At 47.8% G+C, this 10,417-nt stretch overlaps 1 protein-coding gene across 1 annotated transcript; it reads right to left on the reverse strand.

Moving 5' to 3' along the window:
- Positions 1–3,966: 3,966 nt before the first annotated feature.
- LOC147982739 (cypmaclein-like) lies at positions 3,967–4,576 on the reverse strand. Its single transcript, XM_087539335.1, has 2 exons — positions 4,419–4,576; positions 3,967–4,298 (listed from the first exon to the last, which is right to left on the reverse strand). The coding sequence occupies exons 1-2, from the start codon at positions 4,507–4,509 to the stop codon at positions 4,111–4,113; spliced, it is 279 nt and encodes a 92-aa protein (XP_087395461.1). The 5' UTR covers positions 4,510–4,576; the 3' UTR covers positions 3,967–4,110.
- Positions 4,577–10,417: the final 5,841 nt, after the last annotated feature.

Below are 10,417 nucleotides of genomic sequence, written 5' to 3' on the forward strand. Positions count from 1 at the left end.
ATCGACATGGGGGTCAAGCCAAACTATTCCTTTGCATTTTCGACACGGACATAAAACCTCTGTCAGGTTATTTTCCTTCATGTCCTGCACCGCCGACCGCAACCACCTGTCCATCATCGTTCCACTGACCATCGTGAACTCTGCATGGTAATAATAAACAAATTGATTATAAATATGCGTGCATTCATCAAAGTCATAAAAAAATTCGGCATGACCTTCCTTAAAAGTAGGACATATATATATCCAGAGTTTGCCCGGAATTCATCGAAACGGAAATAAATCGACATTTCGGCAAAACATAGGCAACTCAAATGCACAATTTGGCGTCAACTCATGCCACACACACACAATTTCCATAAAAATATCACACACACATGCATAAACATATTTCCATTTTGCAAAAGCATGAAATATTAATCACACCTCTATCTCGAGATCGAGCACACGGTGGAGATGATGATGTAGGGAGGTCAAAAGTGCACAAAGCTCTTCTTGAAAAAGAAAGATCTAGTTAGGGGGCAAATAGGTCACTTAACTAAATGCTACATCTACCTAGCTAGCTAATTTGGGAGGAGACAACTTCAACTAGTGGAGGGGGGAGGAAAAAGAGAAAGGAGATGAATTAATGGAGGTGGTGTAGTTATAGCTAGGAGTAATGAAGAGAGAGAAAGGTAGGTAGAAGAGGGAGAGTAATGGGGGGAGAAGTATTGAGGAAGAAGAAGAGTGAGAGAGGGAGGATGTGGGAGGTAGGGGAAAGGGAGGAGAGGAGATGGGGAGGGGGAGGTGGAAAAGGTGGTGGGTGCTGCGTCTTAGCTGTAGCGCGGGAGAGAAAGCGCGCTGCTGCTAAGAGCGTAGCAACAACGCGCTTTCCTGTCACGCGCTACTGCTAAACGGGCCAGCCTGTGCATAATTTCAAAATTAGCAGCAGCGAGGTGACAAAAAAGCGCGCTGCTACTATGGCATTAGCAGCAGTGCGCTCCCTGGCGCCGCGCTACTGGTAAACTTATGTCGTTGTGTACTGTCGGTGGATTTTTGTAGCAGCGCGGTTTAAGCGTCACGCGCTACTGCTAAGTTTGCACCAGTAGCGAGCTTTCCGCAGCCGCGCTGCTACTACTTAGCAGCAGTGCCTGTTTTTATGCCGCGCTGCTGCTAAGATTTTGTGTATAAGGTTTTCCCTAGTAGTGAACTGGGACAAAAAAGGTTGGGGCCTGGTTGCAAGTCAAAAGTGAACATGCAATTGGGGCAAAAAAAGGTCACGCCCCAGCTGCGAGTCGAGGATGGACTTGCAACTAAGGCAATAAAATGTTGGGCCCCAGTTGCGAGTCGAGGATGGATGTGCAATTTACGACAAAATGGTCATGCCCTATTTGCGAGTCAAAGGTGGAATAGCAACAGGGACAAAAAAGGTTGGAACCAGTTGCGAGTCGACGGTAGGCTTGCAGCTAAGACAAAAAAGGTTGATCTCAGTTGTGAGTCGATGTTGGACTATCAACTAGGAAAAAAAAGGTCGGGAACCCAGTTGTGAGTCGTTGGTGGACTTGCAACCAAGACAAAAACAGTCGGCCCCAGTTGCAGATAGAAGATGGACATGCAATTGGGTCTAAAAAGATGGGGCTCCAATTGCGAGTCAGGGGTGAACTTGCAACTAGGACTAAAAAAGTTGGGTCTCAGTTGTGAGTCGAGGGTGGACTTAGAACTATGACAATAAAAGTTTGGACACTAGTTGCGAGTCAAGGATGGACTTGCAACTGAGTAACGAAAATGTCAAAGCCCAGTTGCGGGTCAAGGATGGGAATACAAGTGTGAGAAAAGAAGGTCGGGACTCACTTGCAAGTTGAGGTAGACTTGCAACTGGGACAAGAAAAAATACGGCCCCCTTGTTTGCTGGTGGACAGACAGCTAACAATGATGGGAAAAAATTCATGAATTTAGAAAAATGGAAAAAAGAAAAGAAAAAGAAACAAGGAAAGGATCTCATGAATTAAAAAAGTGTATGAATTTGAAACAGGTAAATGAAAAAAGAAGAGACGGAAAGCAAAGCACGAGGGTTGTGAAAAAAAAAAACCCAGCCTAAACGCCACCATGGTAGCCCCTCGCGCGAGCTACAGTTACAGGAACAACACCAAAAGACAAAAAAAGACCAAAGAATAAGAATCTTGATGTCTAAATTGTGTGACTAGAAAGTTAGATGTGAGGTAATAATTTCACATCAGGATGTGAAAATAGAAAATCTGTTAAGAACATTTTGGTGTTTGTAAACGCCACCATATAGGTGTGCACCATGCGATGGAGCGTGGGCTTGATTCATCCCTCACATCTTGTCCCTCTACCGGCGCGCCTGCCCTCCCACTGTGTGGCGTAAAGGCTCTATGTGCACAGAACAGTCGCGCCATGCATGGGGACGATAGCTTGTTGTCGACGCTTACTGAGGGCGGGCCAGCTGGCGTCAGTTGTTGCCGGGCGTAGTCGTTCCCGGGTCTTGGCCGTCCGGGCTTGTTGCTGGATGGTTCTGTCTTCCTTTTTCCACCTTTCGTGTCTTGGATGGAAACTATGAGCCTGGGCTCCTTGAAGCGGTTGTTGATGTAACACTTGATGAATATCTGCATACCATCACTGGTTTACAGGGGAAAAACCTGTTATGAGTAATTCTTCTGTCTTCTTGAGTTTTAACCAGGGAGCGACCGTGACTCGTGGGTAGTTGGGTCCATGAACCTAGCTGTCACGGTACCGACACACTGATTCGCTGTGTTATGCTCCTGAAGAAATACATCTGTTTTCTATAGAAAAACTTAATGGTACACGGAAGTTATTTCAAACATGAATATTTTCTCACTCGCAGCATCGTGCATGGTTAGGAACTCTCTTTTTTGTGCGTTCGTCCTGGAGGGCTGAACGGGCTCACCGGAGAGGGGAACCGCGCTGACAAGATTGCATCCGCCTGGGCTTGCCCAAACTCACTCATCACCCCCCCCCCCCCCCCCCCACACACACACACTATGCTATTGGGGGAACCCAATCGATATGAACTTATTTTATCCAAACACAACCTCTACTATAAGAGAGGCGACTCAATCAAGACTAAATTATTTGACCAAACTCCATGACATTTGGCTCTTCCGGTTGAATTCAGAAAGCACAACCAGACCAGCCGACACATGTCAAGCTAAATTATAAAAAATTACCGGAAACTCAATTTGGCTCCTTACAGCACATGCTCCTACACGTGAAAAATAATTTTTGAAATGTCAAAAAAATCCCAACAACTTTTTTACGTATTTATAGTCATATCCAAATGCTACATGCAAAGTTTTAGGCAAAAGGTTAAACATTTTGACCTGTGCAAAAAAAAAAAATTTGAACACCGAATCTTACCCCAAATTTGTATTTTTCGCCGAGAAAACACTACTGCTCCATTTGTATGAAAATTTTCAAGCATGCTTGCGACACTATCATGAACATCCAAAAAAAATTAATAATTTTTTACATAATGACAGTTTGCTCTTCTGGATATTTTGCCAAACACTAATTCATATTTTGCCAAACACTAATTCTGCTATGGGGACAACTCACACAATGACAGTTTGCTCTTCTGGATTAATTTAAAAAGCAAAATCAGAGAATGCTCCAATCATCATACATATGTTAAAAAATTACATCATACATAGTTGCAAACACATTGCACTTCAAGGGATGCATGATTTTATAAATTCCAAAATACACGACCCCATCAGCACTTGAACAAGACACAACTTTATACGCAACCATAGCCTTTTCGAAAAACAGAATCCAGATATATAGCACCAGCTTTCTAGACAAGAGCATAATTACCAGCCTGGATCGATGGGCCGATAATAATAACCAGAATCAACTCCTTTTGTAGAGTTTGTATACTTCAAAGGTTGTTTCATCAAGATAAAAACCATTTTTACTGTATGACTTTGATAGAGCGTACGAATATATCGATAATATATATGTACGTACTTTTCTAGGTTTACATGGCCAGAGAGATTGTTGAACATTGGGACTAGTAAAAAAAGAGATAGCTTATTCAAGCCAGGTATCAGGCTTGCATGTAGATGAATGCATGCCTTTGGATGGAGGATCCATCGACTATGGGCACTTGAGCTTGCCGGTCTTTGAGTCAACCAAGTTGGCGTAGCAGGGGCATTCGTTACGGGTCTCCTGGCCTGTGCCGGAAGGGACGCAGTTACACTTGTCGCAACAGATATTGCAGTCCTTGTTACATATCTTGTTCCTCCAGTTCTTCGCGCAACGAGCGTTACACGATAACGGGCAATCTGCAGATCATATATCATCGCAACCATTTGTCAAGGTACCACATCAAATCAAACGAGACAAACTAGGTTTTATTTGTTGATCAAGGACACGTGCATGCATCCATGTACCGATGTGCGTACCTATCTTGGGTGTCGGCTGAGCATCCGCAACCATGAGGAGGGCGGTGAGGAGGAGAGTGGCGAGTACGATGGCATGCTTGGAGAACGCCATGGATGCAGCTCAAGAGACCAATTACGTATGACCTATATGACTTCAATTGTTGATGAAGCTACTGATATGTCACCCTATATATCTACTCGTATATCTATATCTATATATACAAGAATAAAAAGACCCAATGAGACAGATTCTAGTAATCTTGGCCATCAAAGTAGGTCAATCCAACGACCGACGAGCGCTCGACATGTTTAGCGTGCAATTAATATCATACCAAAATATCACTAATCAAAAAATTAGCACACAAATAATATCCTACTTAATATGGGCGTGCAAGTAATATACCGCCTAATGTTAATGTCCATTGCATGTAGACAATTAGTAGTACACTTGAAAAGCAAAAACTAATTAAGGGGGTAATAAAATTAGGCCAATCCTGTAATGCCTTATTTTAACATCTCATTACTACCATTGATTCATATTTTGGAGCATACGTAAGTTAGGCAGAAGATCCAACAATAAATTCGATATGAGAGGATAACCGTCACATAAAAAAATCTTATTCTGGAATGTGAATTATTTAAATAGGGTAAATTAAGAATTTGCCTTTCATGCTTGAGCCTAGCTAGATTTCATTAGCATTAAATTTATTTGGTTGCTTTGGGGCACAAAGATATCTTTGGAATTATTTAGAACCTTAAATTCAGTTTTGGATAATATTTATAATGCCACCTCACACATTTAGTATAGGTAATTTATTTAATTTTTGGGTAGTCGGTGTGGTGGACCGGACGGGAGTTTTTTTATCCCCAACCACTTCTTCGGTGCGGGCGGTGGTGCGGGGCTGGTTTACGGCAATGATGCGCCGGCGGTGGTGGAGGAAGGGTTTTGGCAACCCATTCTGTCCGGAGTTGTGGTCATCGGCGGCGATGGTGGCGGAAGGGTCTTGGCAACACATTCCCTCTAGAGTTGCTGTCTTCAGAGGCGATGTTGGTGCATGGGGAGGCAACGGCAGGAACTATGGCGTTGTGCGGGTGGGAGAATGATGTGTTGGGAATTTTACTCGTCTGGGCAGAGTTGAGAAATTTTAGGAGCCACGGACCAAATTTTCGTCGGAGATGTAAAATTTTAATCCTCTAACCAATTTAGGACTTCGGCTAGGTGCGGTTTAAAAGAGTAAAGCTGAAATTTTACTCCTCTTTTGATTTTTAGGGGATCGGCTACAGATGCCTTTATGTAGCTTAGTTTTCTGTTCCTTCACATGAAATAACAGTCCGTTGCGAGGCAGCAATGTATGACCACTTAGGGCGATTCAATTGCACCCAGGCCACGTGTCTTGCCACGGCACCTCACGGCTAAATTTTGAAATGAAAAAAAAACTTAGCCTAGATTTAATGGAAATAACTAGTGTAGCAAATAAGCTCTAAGGACATGCATGCAGTTTCCTTCCCCTACTTGTGAACTGAAAGCTGCTTCTCTTGGATGGCTGAAGTAAAGACCAGAGACTTGCATCTATACACAACGAGTGCCGCACCGGCAATATGACATCACTCGTCGCTGTCCCATCTCTGCCATAGGGGCAACTCAAGCAAGATGAACTTATTTTTACCATACACCACATCCTGTGTATGAACCGAAATTATCTCCCGTGACATGCATTTTGCTTCCTCTGCTTATGAACTGAAATTTGCTCCGGTTTCAAACAAGAACTATTCTGATCTGAGAAAACATTTGTTTGAGCTATGTACCAAGACTATGATTCCATCGATTCGACAATTTGCTTCCTTGTTGCTTCCATATGTTTCCAGATACCCAAACGTTTGCTTCATTCAGGTCCCAATATGCTAAGTTCCTCATATTTTATATGACATGTCTCATGTAGAACACTGATTTGCTTTGTTCAGCTAGTAAAACAATATAGATAGTTCCTATAAAGAAGCACAATACATGACATGAATGTTATTTCAATAACATGAATACTTTCTTAGTCGTGGCATGACATGTTGTTTCCAGCTCTCTTTCTTTTTGTGTGTGTACCCTCATCGACTTCTCTGAAGCGGAATCCTGGACGAAGACGCCACACTAGAGGGGTGCATAAAGGGCCTAACAGGTTCCTATGAGGAGTGACACACCAGCAAGATCACATCACAAGCTCACTTGTTGCCGGCCCATGTTTGCTATAGGAACAACTCGAGCGATATTAACTTGATCTACCAAACACCACCTCTGCTAGGACGACAACTCAAGTAAGAAAAACTTATCTTTCAGGGGAGCGTGATGCTGATCGGATCCTCATGCACCTCCACCACCTCCATATCCGGTAGGTTCTCCTCTGGTTCCATGCGTCAGCCGTGGAAGGGAAGATGAGAGTGGGAGAAAAAGCCGAGAATTGGGTGGAGAGCAGCGGGATGGAGGCAGAGAGTGTAGGATTTGGCGAGGAAACAGTGCGTGCAACTACAAAAGTGCGGGCTCCGTGTTCCTCTTGGGTGTGGCATGGGCATCAGAGTCTGACGTGTCTCGTGTCCGGACTCTAGCAACCCCCCCCCCCCCCCCAAAGTTTGGTTACCATTTGCGAGGAAATCATGGTTCGGACTACTCGGCGGACGGATGAAGGTCAGTGTTGGATGGCTTCCGGGGTCCGGACAGATGCGTCTGGATGCTTGCGGGCGGTTTTAGGGTCGGTGTTGGAGATGCCCTAAAAAGGAAACTAGTACGGAAAGGTGTCTCTACTCTCGAGAGTAGTACACCCGAATTTGCAAAACTTTGAAAAAATGTGATAAAACAAAATCCAAAAATTCTGAAATTTGGACACAACAAACTAGATCAAATGTTTGAGCTTCTTGCAAAATTTCAGAGAAAATTAACATCCAAGGAACTCTAAAAAAATTACTTCTCAAACATTGCACAAAATTTTGAATATTGATTTTTTGGGCGAGTGCTCCTCTAATATTTGAGCTTCTTGCAAATTTCAGAGAAAAACACCTGCTGTCAACAGCTTCTGCTTGGGCGGCGCTACCATCTTGCGGGTGGCGCGGGGCTTTCCTTTGGCGGAGGCGAGGGGGGCGATGCCGGAGTAGGCGAGGGAGGCAAGGCAGGCGGCGGCGTCAAGGGTCGGCTGGTTGTCCATGGCGAGCGGGAGTGGGCGGGAGTTTTTTGGGAAAGAGAGGGAAATGGGGGTGGCTGTGCTGCCGACAAGCGGGCCAAGGGGAGGAGTAGGCGGGCGTCGCACGCGTCCATTTCGTGTCAATGCCTACGCAGATGTGGCCCAAATTTATGCCAGAATGGGTCGGCAGGCGGACAAAAAAGCAGATGCACGTCTGTAATTTGGGTCGGCGCGTTGGGCCAACTTTTCTGTCCGTTTCAACCCAAGCGAACACACATTGACGAAATGAGTCGGCACGTTGGAATTGTTCTAAATGAGATACACAGAGATAATGGAGGCACATATGCAAGCATCATCAAGGAAATAACAGCAACATATGATGGCTAGATTTATCATTGCTCCTTTATCTTTGAAGTAAGAGAGACCAACTCTGAGGCACATAGCCTTGCAGAACACGTTTTTGGTCTGAATTTTGCACGTTGTCTTTGGCTTCCAATCCCCCTGATCTTAGAGCATCTCCAGCCGTTGAGCCCTCCAGGGGGCATTTTTTCGCCGCCTGGGGGGCTGCCGGTGAAGATTTTGGCCCTGGGACAAAAATTTTCCCAGCCGTGTCCACCCCAAGCCCCACCTTGATGTAGCCGATGGCACAGGTGATCTTGTGGGCCGATGGCAGCCTAGCCCCAGCCCCCGACGGCGGCGAGTCCTTCGCCAAGTTCTTCGAGTGGTGGATCTTGGAGCAGTCCCGTGACTTGGCCGCGCTTCGCGCCACGACGACGGCGCAGCCCGACGACGCTGACCCCTGGCGCCTCGTCGACCGTGTCCTCAGCCACTATGAGCACTACTACCACGCCAAGTCCGCGGCCGCCTCCGCCGATGTGCTCCTCATGTTCGCGCCCTCGTGGATCTCCGTCACCGAGAGCCTCTACCTCTGGTGCGGCGGCTGGCGCCCCACTGCAGCGATCCAGCTGCTCTATTCCAAGTCCGGCGTGTAGCTCGAGTCCCAGCTCCCGGCCTTCCTCGAAGGCGGCAGCCTCTCCGCCGAGCAGCTCCTACTCCACCCGGCCACCGCGCGCTCCTACTCCGCCCGGCACGGCCACACGCGCTCCTCCTCCGCCCTGGCCATGCGGACGCCGTCCCGTCCGCTCCCTGGCCTCGCCATCTCCCGTCCGGACGAGCTCCCGCGGCGTCAGCGACGAGCTGCCGCGGCTTCGGACGCGCGCGCGCGAGCAGGCAGGTAGGGCGGCCCCGGTGGAAAGCAGAGGGCGAGCGGCGCGGGTGCGTGATTAAAAAGACGAGAAGAGAGAGAGAGAGTGCGCTCATGTGTGTCAGGCGAAAAGAGAAAGGAGAGACTGCATGTGGGCCTTTGCATGCAAGAACGAATCGCCAATGCCCCCAGATGCGCCCCAGGGGGCTGGGCTTGGGGTGGGGTTGGTGGCGCTAAAACTTGACAAATCCGGCGAAAAAAGTGATCCTGAGGGCGTGAGTGGAGACTTTTTTTAGTGCCGGCGATGAAAAAGTGGTCCTGATTAGCCATGGGATTATACAGAACGTGCTTTTAGCTGATGTTTAGCAAAACCGGTTTTACAAATTATTTTATGTAAAACCAGTTTATAGAAAAATATGTTTGGCTTACTCTTGAGTCCTGACTCCTCCCGTGACCTTCCCTCGATAAAATACTCTTGTCGTGACTTTCTCTTTCTCTCTTGCTTCCTCGACTTGGCCATTGGAGACGGTACGCAAGCTCCAACATCCATTCCTCCTCTGTTTTCGGTCCTCAGTCCCTCAACGCCATTACTCGCCTTCCCTTGGACCGACCTTGGACGACTCCACGCGCAGCCGCCAGTACGTGCTTCACTTCTGCTTATTTTTTAGAAAAGGAGGATGACCCCCGGCCTCTGCATCTGGAAGATGCATACGGCCACTTTATTGATTATTCACGAGGACCTTACAAAATATTAGAACAAAATGCCTGAATCCGCCATCTTGGCAACATATGCCACTACTCCTATCCATATGATGAAGGGGTGCTACCTGGGCCAATACCCGGTCTACTCACCTAAGCCTATCATCAAAAGTCAGAAGCCCCAGCCGAGCCACATACCGGGTATGGGGCATAAACTGGTCTGACGCACTCACATGTGTCATCGCCGCCATCTTCCACAGGTCCGTCTTCAGAGCATATATTGAGGCTTCTACCTTGTCAGGCCACGCCGCCATTGACGCCACCTTGACGCTAGACAACTACCTCCACCTGCGCGAGTCCATCACCGCGCATCGGGCACCGAGTCTCCACTGCACCACGCCGCCGAGATCCGCCGTCATCAATGTGAAGGATGAAGTACCGCTCCACCAAAAAGGCGCCCGCTGGTCCCTCGAACCCGTGTACGCCTCCAAGAATGACGCCCCCAAGGAGGAAACGACACCAACGCGCCGCCATCATCCGATCAACTGATTTAGGGTTTCTCCCGGAGGTAGCGGATAGAGGTCTAGAGCTTCTCCACGGCGATGCCTTCAAGAAGGTAATGACACCACAGGGTGCCACCAACGCCGGTCTTGGCATCAAGCCGAGCACAAGGTTTTCACCCAGATCCGCTCGAAGAACCTTCATCACGTACTGTGTGCACGGGTCGCCGCCGATCTAAGCCGCCGCACATGGAGCAGGCCGCACCGGCCAGATTAGATCTGTTCGGAGGGCACAACCCGCATGGTGCCGACCCAACCACCAGGCCCTCCATGCCGCCACCGCCGATCCAAGGTCAGATGTTGTGTCGCCGCAGACCCGGCCGCCGCCGCCGAACGCCGCCACGCAGCCCGAGGCAGGGCCGGCTGCCACACCCCACCATCGCCGCCGCCGGACGG

This window comes from Triticum urartu, chromosome 2A (genome assembly GCF_056163025.1).
Source record: "Triticum urartu cultivar PI428250 chromosome 2A, HENAU_Tu73, whole genome shotgun sequence".
NCBI lineage: Eukaryota > Viridiplantae > Streptophyta > Magnoliopsida > Poales > Poaceae > Triticum > Triticum urartu.

Coding starts and splice junctions, on each gene's coding strand:
- LOC147982739 (XM_087539335.1), bottom strand. CDS start 4,509: ATGGCGTTCTCCAAGCATGCCATCGTACTCGCCACTCTCCTCCTCACC. Junction 4,299..4,418: donor TCAGCCGACACCCAAGATAG/GTACGCACATCG, acceptor TATGATCTGCAG/ATTGCCCGTTATCGTGTAAC.